Source organism: Periplaneta americana, chromosome 3 (assembly GCF_040183065.1).
Source record: "Periplaneta americana isolate PAMFEO1 chromosome 3, P.americana_PAMFEO1_priV1, whole genome shotgun sequence".
NCBI lineage: Eukaryota > Metazoa > Arthropoda > Insecta > Blattodea > Blattidae > Periplaneta > Periplaneta americana.
This window is the reverse complement of record NC_091119.1, coordinates 35764411-35780254: the sequence shown is the minus strand read 5'-3', so window position 1 is coordinate 35780254 and position 15844 is coordinate 35764411. Positions and strand designations below refer to the sequence as shown.

The following is a 15844-nucleotide window of genomic DNA, read 5'->3' as shown; positions in this document are numbered from 1 at the left end:
ATATATCTCTCTTTCGTTCTGGTTCTGAGGCAGTAGGCCTACTGGAATGACAATTCTGAGAATCTATTATTGTTAATCCTTTATGCTCGACCATGCCGAAATGTAGTAATTATACACTTGGTAGCAGCCCTTTAATGGACCTCATTAAAGTACACCTATTCATTAAAGTTCAGGTGTTCCACCAATCAGAAAATACCACTGTAGCAATCGAAAGACAACTAGACATTTGTTTCTCGGAAAAAAATCAATACTTTCGCGTCTGCGCACATCTCAATTTACGAGGTAGGCTATTGCACAAGGTCAGTTCCGCTCCTCAGTCAGATAATAACATGAATACTTATGAATAATTTCAAGTTAGAAATATGGTCGAGCATAAAAAGTTGTATGAAACTTGACTATAATGGTAATTAAGACGCTCGTATGAAAATTATGAAACTCGCTTGCACTCGTTTCATAAACATACTCGCGTCTTAATTACTACCATTATAGGGTCGTTGCATAATGTACTATTGTAATCGTTATTTCCCTTTCTTTTTGTAAGAATTTATGTTTCCCACTATGCTTCTTATTTCTAATTCTATATAACATGATTTTTTTCGGTGGCCCAATCTTGCGATCACTAATGATGGCCTTAGGAATCTTATCTATGTTTATATTTTTATATAGTCCGCCGAGTTAGCTCTGTGGTAGCGTGTCTGCCTCCAGACTAGCCGGCCCGAGTTCGATTCCCGGTGGGGTCAGAAATTTTCTTGTAAAATTTCTATCTCGGGACTAGGAGAGATGGTGGTGCACAAATTTTAATCACTAAATTATGCACCAATATGCCTGGGTTAAATCCCAAATCTCTCCGCAGTGCATAGCAAGGGAAGGCATATGTCACTGTTGATAGTGATTTGTCTGTTGGATGGGAACATTAAGCCTGGCGGCCCCCTTGGTGCTATTCAGCACGAGTAGGCTATGTGCCGGCACTGGGTTTCTCCTTCTCCCTTCCTCACCTTCATCATCATCATCCTCACCCATTCCATACACTACACTTACACGAACACTTAACATACACTCACCCTAGTACACGACATAACTCTTCACAGAAACACATCATGCATAACGTGGCTCGCCAAAGTGGTGTGCAATTTGAAAATGGGTCACAGTCCTGCCTTCTATCCGCTGTATGCGGAACCCGAATCACGCAAAGTGAAGTGGGTAGGCATTAAACACACACACACACATACAAATTTTTATTACTTTCTACGCATTTTTTTGTAATTTCACATCAATTTCATTTCTGTTTAGTAACATATCAATTTCCAAAGTAACAATACCAAAAACTTCTTCTGTTATGTGATTTAAATTATATACTTTTACTCTTACTTTTCATTACGGAATTCTATAATCTTTGTCTCGAAAATGGATATTTTCATACATCTGGATTATACAACTTTTAACACTGTATCACTTCGGAATATGTATGATAAGAACTTTCTTGTGTTAAATATTAACGTACCTTGTTAACATGTTTCGACCTATTTTCGGTCATCTTCGGAACTTTGACTCTACACTACGAACGCACCCACACAGGAAACAAGAGGCGCCAAGACCAACAATAACCAGTTCCAAAGATGACCGAAAATAGGTCGAAACATGTTAACAAGGTACATTAATATTTAACACAAGAAAGTTCTTATACATATTCCGAAGGATATTTTCTTGTTGAATGTTTTAGCTATAGCTTATGTCAAAATCATGGCTGGAAATAAAGAAAAAATTAGGGAGTATTCCATGTGGTTACTCTCTGCCGATATGAACACTCAACTTTGGCACGACTTTTTTAAGTTCCTACTGTAATATTGATAGTCTGTGAGAGAGTATTAATCCTGATTAAGATCTGATATGCATTTATTTTCCTCTATATCTACTATTATGAGGTACTTAAAGGGAATAAGAATTTCATCACTTGTGTAGTGCAGAAAGAAAACATAAATGTTCATTAATTCTGAAATAGATATTAAAAATTGGTGCTTTCTTTCCATAAAATAACTATCCGAATATTGTGGCTAACTTCGATTGGAAGACAACTCGATGTCCTCGAAATATGCATATTTTAATTAATGTAACATTTTAGATCTATCTCTTTTGCACTATCCTGTAACTGATTATAAACTGGATGTTGGTATGTTAATAAGTTAAATAAAATAACTAAATAATCAATACAATGAGATAGATTTTACCTGGTAAACATCAGATCCACAGAGTTTGACATTTAACCAGGAATGGTTGTAGAGGAACTCCTTCCTTATTGAGCCACTAAGCTGGAACACTTGGTATGGCAACTCATCTAATTTTCGCCTGTTGTAGCTGAAATAACAACATACCGGTAGATGTGAATTATATAGGCCTACTCTCTGAACATATCTCAAAAGCGCATAGGATCAAGGGAATGCACACATATGACGTGCAAATACACTTAATCAAGAGAACACCAGAGTAACAATCTAACAGAAAACTTCCTACATAAGAGTAAATTGAAGAAAACCAATATTCACATGTAATCCCGAATTCTTACAATTCTCTGAAAGAGTAAATAGGGATGTAGTGAAACTGTGATGACATTTTAATTTCAAAAGGAACTCTGATACTGGTAGGAGTCAAACTTGCACAAAAATACTACGAGTAGCTACAGAATGGAAGGGCGAGGTTCTATACAAGATAGGATCAAGAGATTTTTCTTTCATGCACAATTTCTTCATCTATTTTCAAACTTTCTAATCTAAAAATTACATAATGAATAAAAGCAGCAAGAATGTCACTCCTACTGAGACTCAGAAATAATATATTTAACTTAACTCTGACTAACAATAACTTCTTTATTGTGTTAAAATTATAAAAATACCTGACTGACTAGTTTCGAGGTGGTATCCCTCATTGTCCGAAGTCTAGCGAGGTCTAGCACTATCTTCTGGTTACTGTTGTGGTGGCGTGTGTTCATGACTGTGTCGAAAAGAGTGTGTGTTTTGAAATTCATTCTGGATGTGCTGTGGGTGTGTTTTTGTATGTTTGTAAATTTGATATTGTTCTAGAGCAGTGGTCGTCAGCACTCACTGAAATGGGTAATGGGTAAGCAATGCATCGTAATATGCCCTGTCATGCAGCAGCCACGGATGCACCATAGTACAGTCTCTTATCTGCAGATAAGAGACGCTAGCCTGATGTCCGTTGTTCTAGAGTATCAAGTTTCTGGTTTTTTGGTTGGATGTTTGGTATTTTCATGTCAGTATCTATGTTGCTGTAGTTGTGATTGGAGTTTGTAATGCGTTCTGCGTAGATTGAATTGTTGTATGGTTTTGTTATGGCTGTGATATGTTCCTTGTAACGTGTTTGAAATGATCTTCCAGTCTGTCCAATGTTGAAGTCATTGTAACTATTGCATGGTTGTTTGTATACACCTGTTAAATTGTATTTGTTTGTATATCTCGTCTATATGTTAAGATGTTTTTGTAGTGTGTTCTATATGCAATGTTGTGTTTTAGTTTCTTGAAAGATGATGCAATCTTGTATACGTTCTGTTTTCGTATGTTAGTGTGATGTGTTTGTTTTGGTCTTGTGTTTGTGTTTGGTTTTCTTACGATGTTGTCTATTATTTTGGTGTTGTATCCATTCTCCTGTGCTATGTATTTGATAGTGTGCATTTATTTCTTCCTTATAGTCTTGTTGGCTCATAGGAATGTTGATGAGTCTGTATATTATGGATAGAAATGCTGCGTGTTTGTGTTGCGTGTGGTGATTGGAGATGTAGTGCATGTATTTTATTGTAGTAGTGAGTTTTTTTGTATATTTTTAACTTATGCTTGTTGTCTGTTTTTGTTATTTTGATGTCTAAGAAATTTATAGATTTGTTGTTTTCTGTTTCTAGTGTGTACTGTAGTTTTGGATGTAACCTATTTTGTTTATGTATTTGTGTAAGTTTTCAATCTGTCTTTTGTTTCCTTTGTATAGTATTATAGACTTAACTTATGTCTCTTAATTTCATGATTATGATGAATGTAACAAATAATGATAATAATAATACCGGTAATAATAATAATAATAATAATAATAATAATAATAATATAATTATCATTACCATAATTCAGCGTTTCTCAAACTTTTTTGAAATGGGGACCACTTTTTTAAGTCAGAATAGTTCCGCGGACCACCTTACTCTTGTTCCCATCGAAAGCAAATTTATCAGTTTTGTAGCATATTTTAATACCAGTATACTTAAATTTTAAAATAGAATCAATTAATTAAAATTAACTAATTAAGCTAATGTTAATAGAAGAAAATTCATTTTTGTTTCTTTAGTAATTCAAGGCTATTGGAGTTTGGATGATCTTTAACTTATTAACTAAAAAAAAAAAAATAAATAATAAATGTTGGTATTCAAATTAATTAATTGTTCTATACTTGGACGAATGCTGGTAAGCTTAAGTAGGAGATTTCAATAGCCTATTTTGTTTTTATTAGAGATTGTGATGAAAACCCTTTCTCACACAGATATGTAGAAGCAAATTGAATTATAATCCCTAAAGCACCATTGTACAGTTCACTATATTCTCTTTTCACTTGTGATGTGGTCCAGAAATGAACCATACCTTCCGCTTGGATTTAAGTCCGGTCTCATTCGAGAGTTCAATTAACTGTTCTCTTTCACTCAATGAAAGTTTGTTAGTTTCAATATCGCAATGAAAGTGATCACGAAACCATGAAAATTCATCACATTTACTTGGGAAATAAGTTTCAAATTGTGATCTCAGAGTTGTATTATTGGTACAGGACGTACAGTACGTGACCATTTCAATGTGCAGACTGGATGTCGGCAAAACTATTAAGAAAGTCATAAATACATGAAAATGTTCGGCCCTCTGTTATGAATTTGGTGGTCCCTCGCTGGGTTACAGCCACGGCAACAGACGTGTAGGGAAAAGATGGCGAGTAGAGTGAGAAGTCAGTAGACGAATAGGGTAATAAATTTCATAAAATGTCAGAGTACTGAGAGAAAAAGTGGAAGGCGATTGCCATGTGTCATTTCCAAACTCTGAGATTTTCAGTTATTGAGTGATACGCAATTCGTTTGAATTTTATTTTTTCTTCTGTCTTTTTTCGAAGGACCACAAGAGCAGACCTCGAGGACCACAGGTGGTCCGCAGACCATAGTTTGAGAAATGCTGCCATAATTAATCATTATGATCATGACAACAGTGACATGATCATAATAATGACAATTTTGATAACGAACACAATACTATAATGATGAAGGTGGTGATGGTGGTAGTGGTAGTGGTGATGGTGCTCCTAACTCAATTATGGTTGTGCTTGTGTTGATAATGAATATGAGGTTAAAAATGATGGTACAGGTACTGTACAGTAACTAAAATAACGGAAGTGATAATGATAACATTAACAACAAAATCTGTAACAGGTTCTGATGATCAATGTGACAATGGCGACGAGAATGATGACAGTAATGATAACGATGTCTATGATGATAATTGTGATAATTACTATGATGATGACCATGATGATTAGGACTAAGTTTGAGATTGACAATAATGATAACAAGCATGATAATTATAATGATATCCATGACAATAATGACCATTATAATTACGAAGAAGAAGAGAAAGAAAGAAAGAAAGAAAGAAAGAAAGAAGAAAACAAAGATGGCACCACATCTAAATAATCTTAAAAAAATCTGATGCGAAAGCAATATAACGTGCAACAAGGTATGAAGCACAACAACTACGGTATGTTTTTATCGAAGTCCAGAATAAATAACCAGCGCAATGTCAATCATATATACTTTCTTATTATACGTTTATAAAATATTTGTGAAGTAGCAATTTCATGGAGACGTACACTAAGCGAATTGTGCAAAGTAGGCATATCTTTGAAAGGCACGCCTTATGAACTATTGGACTAGAATAGGTGGTACATGCAACAGTACATAAAGAAAACATGCTAAAGGTAACAACATGTGCTACTGCTGATCTACCACTTCATCGCCGAACTTTGTAAAAGGCATAATTTGTAAAAGTTTTTGTGTAAGGATGCTTTTGATTTAAGGTGTATTTTAACATTTCACAGATACTGTTGACTAGAAAGTCTATGGAAATTATGGTATCAGCACTCTCCTAGAAAACTAAATCATAAATATTGATTTTGAAAGAGAAAACAGAAGAACTAAAATAAGTCTTACAGCCATTACTACAGTGAATAGGGCAAGATGGATCACGTGGAAAACGGCGAGGCAATGACAAGTTTAAGAACCTGCAGTCTTACCTTTTTACTCCCTGATTTCTTTATCTGGTTCTGTCACTCAGATTTCTTTAATAATAATCCTTCAATGTAGACGTATTTACGTCAAACGAAGCAAACAAGACAAAAGAATGCTCGAATTAAGCTATTAATATAAACAATAAAGTTATGTACGGTACTTGAAATGTTTTAACAAATATTAATATTCAAAATAATGTTTACACAACAATAAGCTGGAAAAACGAGAATAACTGAGAATCAACAACATTCAAGTACGATGCTTCAGAAATGGTAGAATGGTGTTCAGGGAACATTTTTGAAACATTTCCTAGAACACCAATGATCACTAGAGAACAAAAAGAAAAACTGTCGTACTTCCTTAATTAAAACAACTGATTCTTATGGAAACTGATGCTCTGATTCTGGAAATCGTATTGGTCTCCTATTCTCAAGAAACATGAAATAGGCCTACTTCATTTATTCAAAGTTAATTTAAATGTTAAAGTCTTCAATCATAATCTCAGGCTCCTTTCAATGAAAAAATGATTAGTAAGCTTATACACCGTGTCCTGCTTAGAGGGATCGAGAAATAAGTGCTAATTTAAAGTATAAATAATGCATTTTGAATCTTGCGTACACTATTTTTAACACTTGAATATAAGTAATTGATTAACTAACGGACTTACTCGTGTTAATTATGTAAGTCTGTGCGGCTTACAGCTGTTTTGGTACTTCATCACACCATCCTCAGAGCCTACTAGATCTCGGCGTCATCTCGAACTTCTCTGCGGACATGGAAATCCTACACATACAACCCAAGAACCAAAAACTCAACACACTAGAACAATACGAAATATACAAACACACTAAAACATAACCCGATCAAATTCTCAACACACAGATCAATTTCAGTACACACACACTATTTGACTCCACTTTTCAACACCTTTCAACAATCAAACGCACCCACATAACAGGCAGAGAAGTTCGAGATGACGCCGAGATCTAGTAGGCTCTGAGGATGGTGTGATGAAGCACCGAAACAACTGTAAGCTGCACAGACTTACATAATTTCCGTTAGTTAATCAATTACTTATATAAATAATGGTTTTATAACATAACTTTTTGTACCACTTAATGTAAAAACTCTCCGAGTTTCGGAGAATGGTCAGTGCAACTCGATGTGTGCGCCTCGAGCTACCCTGAAGACATCCAAAAGGTACTCAACCTTCTGCCAAGCGTTCCATAACATTTGTGGAGTGATTAGTGCAGCTGCATTTATAGTGCGTTGTCTCAGTTTTTCCAAAGTGTCAACTATATCAAGTTGGTACACAACACTTGTCACAGAGTCTCAGAGGAAGGTCAATGGGCACCAAGACGGTTGACCTAGGTGGCCAGGCAAGGGTTCTCCTCTTCCGACCAACCTATTGGGAAAGTTTGCATTCAAGAAGCCACGCACTGCTCCATAGTAACGGGGTGGAGCCCCATGTTGCTGAAAAACCGATTCTGAGAGAAGTTCATTAACAACAAAAGTTCTGCAACATGTTCAGATACACATTCCCTGCGACTGTTGTCTCGATGAAGAAGAATGGTCCAATGACGGAATGTTCTACTGAATGGCGCCAGGCTTGTTTCCACGATAGATGTTAGTGCGCATGCGCATGAACATACAACTGTTTTTAAACCATTGGTGCATAAACTTGGACAGTTTCTGGATCTTGTCAGATGTAAATCACAACGATATCTTCATCTGATTTTAAATGGTGAGCATTTACTTCTCGATCTCTCTACGCAGGACACAGTGTATTAATGTAAATTACTTTTCATTTTAAAATGAGAAATAACATAACACTTACCTTAATGGGCTCTCAATAGAAATGCTTGCTACTTGACAACTTTCTCTTTTGGTCATAGTTACTGTCTCTCCCTCTTTAGAAATCAGCAATAATACCCTAGCGACCTTCAGAACGAATTCCCATTTTGGTTATGTCCTGATGAAAACGCTCTCCCTATCCACAGCTAAGAGCACTCGAATTTTCAGGAAAAAGTCAAAGAATGGAGCAAATGTATTTTCAATGACATCCAATGCCCTCTTTTTCGTAACACTGGAGTTGAGTGTGTATTAGAAATTCATACTGTTTATCCTTCCTATTGTAAAAAAAAAACCTAACACTGTCCTAAAAGGATGCCAAGTTGTTAGTTACACATTTATCAGCTTACTTTCAAACGTTAAACTCTTAGGGTGCTATTCATAGACATTTCGCAGCATGTGCTACGAGCGTACTAAGCTAGCCCCGGCTATCCACTGGTTACTAGTACAGAATTCAAACCATATCCTATCGCTAACACTGGTTTATGAATACGAAAAACGCTGATAATCTACCGAAAGCCCACGCTAAAAATGTCTAGAAGCTTCCTTGTTTGTAGTCCAATGAGTCCAGGGTCTAGCGTCGAAAGTTACTCAGCATTTGCTCTTAATAGGTTGAGGAAAACTCGGAAAAAAAACTTGGGCCAGATAACCAGGATTTGAACTCAGGCCCACTTGTTTCACGGTCAGACATGCTAACAATTACTCCACAGTGGTGAACTATCGTACATTACCTTATTGACTAATTTTGGTGGGACTATTATCAAACACTATTCTAATACACCATAATAGTTACATTATTTAATACAGTGAAGTTATAGAAGTTTTTGATTTAACAAGTTTAACATTATCATTAGTACTATTTAATAGTAACAGCAGTAGGCCTAAGTGTTAAACAAATCTGCATGACACCATGACTTTTGTTCAATTTATTTACAGTACTTACCTGAGTAATATGTAAACTAAAAAAGTATAGTATGTGTAATTTATGTTGCAATGTTTATTTTAATTTAAAATAATTACAGATATTGGCGTTTCAATGCAAAATATTTCATTTTCTGGAAAAATAAATCGCTGACATTAAGCAAAGGATGTCTGTATACTTTTCTTTATATACATAACCGAGATTCTACTAATAAACTATGTTTGCAGTGATGTAATGTAACAAATATAAATCCACATGCTTTAGCCAACGGCAATTTATAATGGGTCATTACTAGGGCTAGGAAGTTCATGCCCTAAAAACCTTTTACAGTAAATATGAATGCAATTATGCCTTTAAAAACCTTAAAATATGCAAATAAATATGCACTAATAAAATTCTATATTCCTTGATATCAGTAATAAATAACAATAACAATAATAATAATAATAATAATAATAATAATAATAATAATAATAATTATTATTATTATTATTATTATTATTATTATTTATTTATTGATATTTATGTGCTGGACAACAGCCATTAGCTAATAAAAATCCAGCACAGTGATACAATTAATACAATAAAATGAACAACTATGGTACAAATTAAATAACTGAAATAACAACAAAATGAAGAACGTAGATTACAATGATTAATTTACAAGAATTAATACTATAATATTTTATGGAAAGAAGTTGATTCTTACAAAATATTACCAATTTGTGTATAAGGATTTTGCAAATAATATTAGCAAAGACATTGCCATGTTCTAATACTCCTATACATTGAATGGATCGAAATCGCCTACATGTAAGTTAGCATTTTTAATACATCTGGAGACCAGCGAGGAAGATTTAGAATTTCTAATATAGAAGAGTTTGTGATGTCTCATGTCCTTAAATAGGAATACGAAGGCTGACACTGTTCAAGAAAGATTGACAATTAATGTCACCTTTAAGGACCTTACATAAGAATAAGTAATCGAGATCATGACGTCTAGCATGCAAGTTTCGACATTTAAAGTACTCGCATTTTTTATTATAGTTATACTCGGAGTTATTAGGCAGAAATCTGTACGAACATAATGAAATAAATTTCCTTTGAATTTATAATAATAATAATAGGCTAATAATAATAATAATAATAATAATAATAATAATAATAATAATAATAATAATAATGATAATAATAATAACAATAATAATAATAATAATAACAACAATAATAATAATAATAATACTACTACTACTACTAATAATAATAATAATAATAATAATATTATTACAAGTCAAACTAGATGAGATTAAACTTACATATTTTATTGTTGAGAGTGGCACACTACTTTACCATGAAATTCGCTAGGTGTGCTGCAAAACTTTCAATAATTTTCTGGTAAAAATAATTATAATTATTTCAATACCAGTTTTCGAAAATAGAATATAGTGCTTTTATTCTAAAAATCCTATGCATTTTTAAGCAACATAAAATCAGCTTTGACGAGCTTAAACGCGAAAATATGTTACAATAATATACATATCATGAAATATGCATTTATAAAAAGAAGCCAAAATATGCAAATATATGCAACATAAAATTTGGTTTGATAAGCTTAAATGTTGATGACTCGTGAAGATAATTAATCAGCAATTAATTACAGCCAAAGGAAAAATATATGCAAATGCATGAACTTCCTGGCCCTACTCATTACGATTAAGAAACAACGGAAAGACACATCTCACATTTGACTCCAGATTTGCGTTAAGAAAAAAGCTTTAAAAAAAAGTGATAAAACACTGAACACATGCTGTGAAATATGTGCAACATACTTATGCAAACATCAAAAGAACATAAAAATATCATGCCTGCAAACCAGAAAATAAAAACAATATTCAAGTGATAACATCGAGCTCATCTTACCACTTGTCGGTTTTGTCAGGCTGTGGCAGATGTCGACCAGTCATCCCACGGGGTGGTTCATCTGCCCATTTGCCCTACAGCACGCGTGTGACGTTACATAATCGCATGGAAAGATTTTACAACTTTAAGGCATTAATTATTTATGATGGTCGTTCTCAGTTATTATTTTTATCAAGATAGCCTTCTTCAGTTCCAGTTATTTGTAGACCATATATTTATTTATTAATAGATTTATTTTTACTGGCAGAGTACTATTACTAGATCAATAATTTATATTAAGCATTAGCAACAATACAGTAAGTCAGTGAAACCTTCATACAAAATATTCTCAAGAAAAGCACAAGCAGAGTATGGTATAAACAATTTAATATACTGCGTGTTTAGTTCAAAGTGTGTCATGGCTCGCAGTATGCCGTCATGTGGCTAGCCGATGAGCCTAGAGAATTCAATCTTCCTACATTTCCGCAAAGGTGTATTACATATGTGCCTGAGAAGTTGCCTAACAAGCAGTGGCGGCTGATTGACTGAGGCAAGTGAGGCCGGGCCTCAGTCACTTGGCTTAACTGAAATCAAATTTTGTTTTTATGTAATGTATTAGTTATTTGAATGAAGCATATATAGCTGTAGAAGCATTTGAAAACTTTGTGATGTAGATAGACCTGTTTTGCAGTAAAATTTGTTCCTGAGGCCAGGATCGCTCGTGCCGGGTCTGGCTTGTGATGTATATAGACCTGTTTTGCAGTAAAATTTGTTCCTGAGGCCAGGATCGCTCGTGCCGGGTCTGCTTCTGGATTTTCGTTTGTCTTCGCGGGCTCTTGACGTTGCGCTTTAAACGTTGTAACTGAGGCACAATTCGTCTGGCCTGGTCAGGTTTCACTCCTCTCAACCATGGGCCGGCCTCAAGGGTAGAGTGGGATGGGAATAGGATGACTTGTCTTCCTAAATAGGCCATAAATAACAAACATTCCAGCTCTTTGGCAGGCAGAGACCCATACTATTCTGTTCTCTTATGTCTTAGTTTATGACTTAAGTGAGGGTGTTGAACTATTGTACTTCATGTAGTGAATCTGGACCAATGTTGTTATGTATTTCGGGAAAATATAAACAGAAACAAATGCCAGAAATAATGCTGGTGTAGTTAATTCATTGTTAGAGTGTCCTTTTTCGAGAAGAAATGATATTGAAAGAAAGGAAGTTTTAAATAAAGAGAGAGCCTACCAAGATACCTACGACATCGCTGACAATTTTTCTGACAGATAATCTTAAAACGCGAGTTTATATTGCATCCTGGTATGGGCAACATAAATGGTTAAGTGATAATGTGGTGCAAAATAAACTTCTCTGTTGGCCTTGTTTGTTGCTGTCAAAGGAGAAAAAATAAAAAGAAAAGAAAGAAAGGGCACACATAATATGGGTTGCTTCATCACACTGAAACAATCAGTGAGTGAAATTTGGTGAGTGAAATTATTATTTTTCATTACTAGTAATAATAATAATAATAATAATAATAATAATAATAATAACAATAATAATAATATAGTAATAATGATATTAATAATATAACAACAATAATAATTAATATCATAAATAAACATTTTCTATCGGAGGCACTTAAACTAGTTGCATCTGGCCTCACCGAGGATTTGGATCATTGGCCGCTACTGCTAGCAAGTACGGTGTTCATTCTGAAGAGTACATACCAATACGTACGGTAATGCTGGTAGTGGCAGGAATGTGAACTGTTTGGAAACACGTACTGAGATGAGTTTTTTTCTTACTGTCGGGATATGGGGAGAGGGTTAAGACGATTACTTACGTATTTGTTGACATTAACTTGGACGGTCAACATGGACACGGAGCATTTGATTTGTGTATGGAATGTTGCCGTACGCAACCGATGATAACAAATACCCTGTGTATGACTTGCCCGCGCAAAACGCACTTCGAAAGAGGTTATGGTAGCACACAGACAGTACAGACCGCCATGTTGCTACGACGTTCAAGTTATACTGTACACGTTCTCAAGTTCAGATTGAACGCCTTGAATAATAGGCAATTTCTCTGACATAAAAGCTGAAACTCGCTTCAAATCGCTGACTCACAACAGTGATGTCATGACACACTTTGAAATGAATACCCAGTAGATCTACCCTGTAAATAGCTGAGATCCACTTTATCATATAGTGATACTGTAGACAAAATGAAGATAATGAAAGCTGTGTTGCAAAATGATTTTATCACACAGTAATTACAATATTGAACTAGTAAAGATATTAGTTTCAAAATGTTAGAATGTAGTGTCTAAATCAAAATTATTATAGTAAGCAAAACAAGGATAAAATTTTGAAAAAGACAAGACCATATTGAATAATTTCAAGGAAAAATTGTTCAGGGGGCCGGGTATCGATCCCGGGACCCTTCGCTTACTGCACGAACGCTCTACCGACTGAGCTACCCCAGGAACTATACACGACACCGTCACAATTTTTCCTTTGTATCCACACGACTCAAATGAGATGACAAGACGCCAGAACTCAACTATGAGTGCACACAGATACTTGTGTGACTTAAATTGTGGCTTTCTGTTAACGTACCTCTAGAGATACGTTAACAGAAAGCCACAATTTAAGTCACACAAGTATTTGTGTGCATTCATAGTTGAGTTCTGGCGTCTTGTCAGCTCATTTGAGTTATGTGGATACAAAGGAAAAATTGTGACGGTGTCATGGGGTAGCTCAGTCGGTAGAGCATTCGCGCGCTAAGCGAAGGGTCCCGGGATCAATACCCGGCCCCGGAACAATTTTTCCTTGAAATTATTCAAACCTGCTTTACAGGGAGCTACTACCTGAAAGCCAGATTTGCAAGATCATATTGGTTTACTACGGAAATGAAATGTTCTTGAGAAATATGGCACGATACAGAAAAATGAATAAAAAGAGAAAGGACGACATACAAGAAGAACTGAAATATTTAACTTCTACAACAAACTAATAGAACATAGAGATAATCGAATATGAAATTTTCAAGACATTTACCAAAACCACAATTCATAAACCAAATCAGTACAAGAAGTATAATATGTCCAAACAAATTTATTGAACAAATGTGGATTGCTGTAGGCAACAAGCGCCTAATGTAAGAGTAACAAGATACAGGAAGAGGAGATGATGGTGGTGGTGGCTGTAGCGGTGTCAGTAGTGGTGGTGATCATAATGATGTTAGCTATAATATTATGATAATAATAGTGATTATGATGGTGATATAGTGATGTTGTTTAGTCTACTATCCAAAGACAGGTTTGAATATCATAAATAACACCAATAAGGCATCACTCACGAGGCAACTAAGCCAGGAGATAATGGTGTAGGGTGGCCAGTTCCTTTCCTCCTTTACTGCATACATTGCTTACTAGTAACTTATTTCACTAATCAATTTTCAGATGCATACAAACAAATTGTTCTTCCTCTAACACATATCGTCAAGTGAAATTACTGTCTGATAATAGATGAACATAACAACCTCAATTAGAGGTAATATTGATTTAATGTTCATTATTACTATTATTATTATTATTATTATTATTATTATTATTATTATTATTATTATTATCATGATGATATTGATGATGATGATGATGAATTGATGATGATGTTGTGGTGATGGTGACTATATTAATAGTGATTATTATTATTATTATTATTATTATTATTATTATTATCTAGTCAACTGTCTGAAGACAGGTCTGAACCTCACAAGTGATATCAAGAAAGCACCACTTATGAGACAACTTAGCCAGGAGTAATGGGGTAGGGTGGCCAATAATTATTATTTTATGATGAAGGATGGATAGAATAGAGAAAAATTCTCTCCGGCACTGGGACATGAACCTGGGTTTTCAGCTCTACATGCTGACGCTTTATCCACTAAGCCACACCGGATTTCAGTTCCGATGCGAGATTGAATCCCCTCAGTTTAAGTTCTGTCTCTTAGTTTTCCTTTGGTGTCCTACCCTCATGCATTGTGTCACAGAATATGTGAGTCACTTGTAATGAGTGCACCTCTGTACATAGTGCGTTGGACATTGTGCCACTGTCACATATTCTGTGACACAGTACATGAGGGTAGACCACCAAAGGGGAAACTGAGAGATAGAACTTCAACTGAGGGGATTCGATCGGAACTGGAATCCGGTGTGGTTTAGTGGATAAAGCATCAGCACGTAGAGCTGAAAACCCGGGTTCAAGTCCCGGTGCCGGAGAGGATTTTTCTCTGTTCTATCCATCCTTCATCATATGATAACGCAGAATTTCTGCACGGAAATATCATATGTACTTCGGTACATCATAATAATATTATCATTATGTTTATACTGATAATGATGATGATGATGATCATGATTGTGGTGATGATATTATCAGTGATGGTGACGATATTAATAGTGATTATTATTATGATTATGATTATTATTATTATTATTATTATTATTATTATTATTATTATTATTATCATCATTGTTATTTAACGTCCCTTTTAATTAAACTACTGTGTCACCAGGAACGTTATTATGATTTTGTGGTACCATAACAACTCATTCTAGTTTACTAATTGATACTTCACAAACTAATTATTGCACAAATGTAACATTAAATCATCAATAGCAACGGACTTACAATATTTCAGGGAAAATTTTCTTTTCCCAGTTGGGAATGAGTACAGTATGCGGAACTTGGAAATTAGTTATAACAGTTTTAAATATTATCTCTTTATTAAAAATATGTAGGAAACCATTATTTTCTATGAATGTAGCTATCCTCAGTGTTTTATTTTATGTATTAAAAATA

At 34.7% G+C, this 15844-nt stretch overlaps 1 protein-coding gene across 7 annotated transcripts in view; it reads right to left on the bottom strand.

The window, feature by feature from the left end:
- The window catches only part of LOC138695921 (NACHT and WD repeat domain-containing protein 2), a 138501-nt gene that overhangs the window by 30382 nt on the left and 92275 nt on the right, over positions 1-15844 (bottom strand). For all 7 annotated transcript variants that reach the window (XM_069820293.1, XM_069820286.1, XM_069820287.1 and 4 more), the window contains 2 exons: positions 11004-11077; positions 2226-2352 (listed from right to left, as the gene is read on the bottom strand). In XM_069820293.1, coding sequence (XP_069676394.1) covers positions 2226-2352; positions 11004-11077 — 201 coding nt within the window. The remainder of the gene's footprint in view (positions 1-2225; positions 2353-11003; positions 11078-15844) is intronic.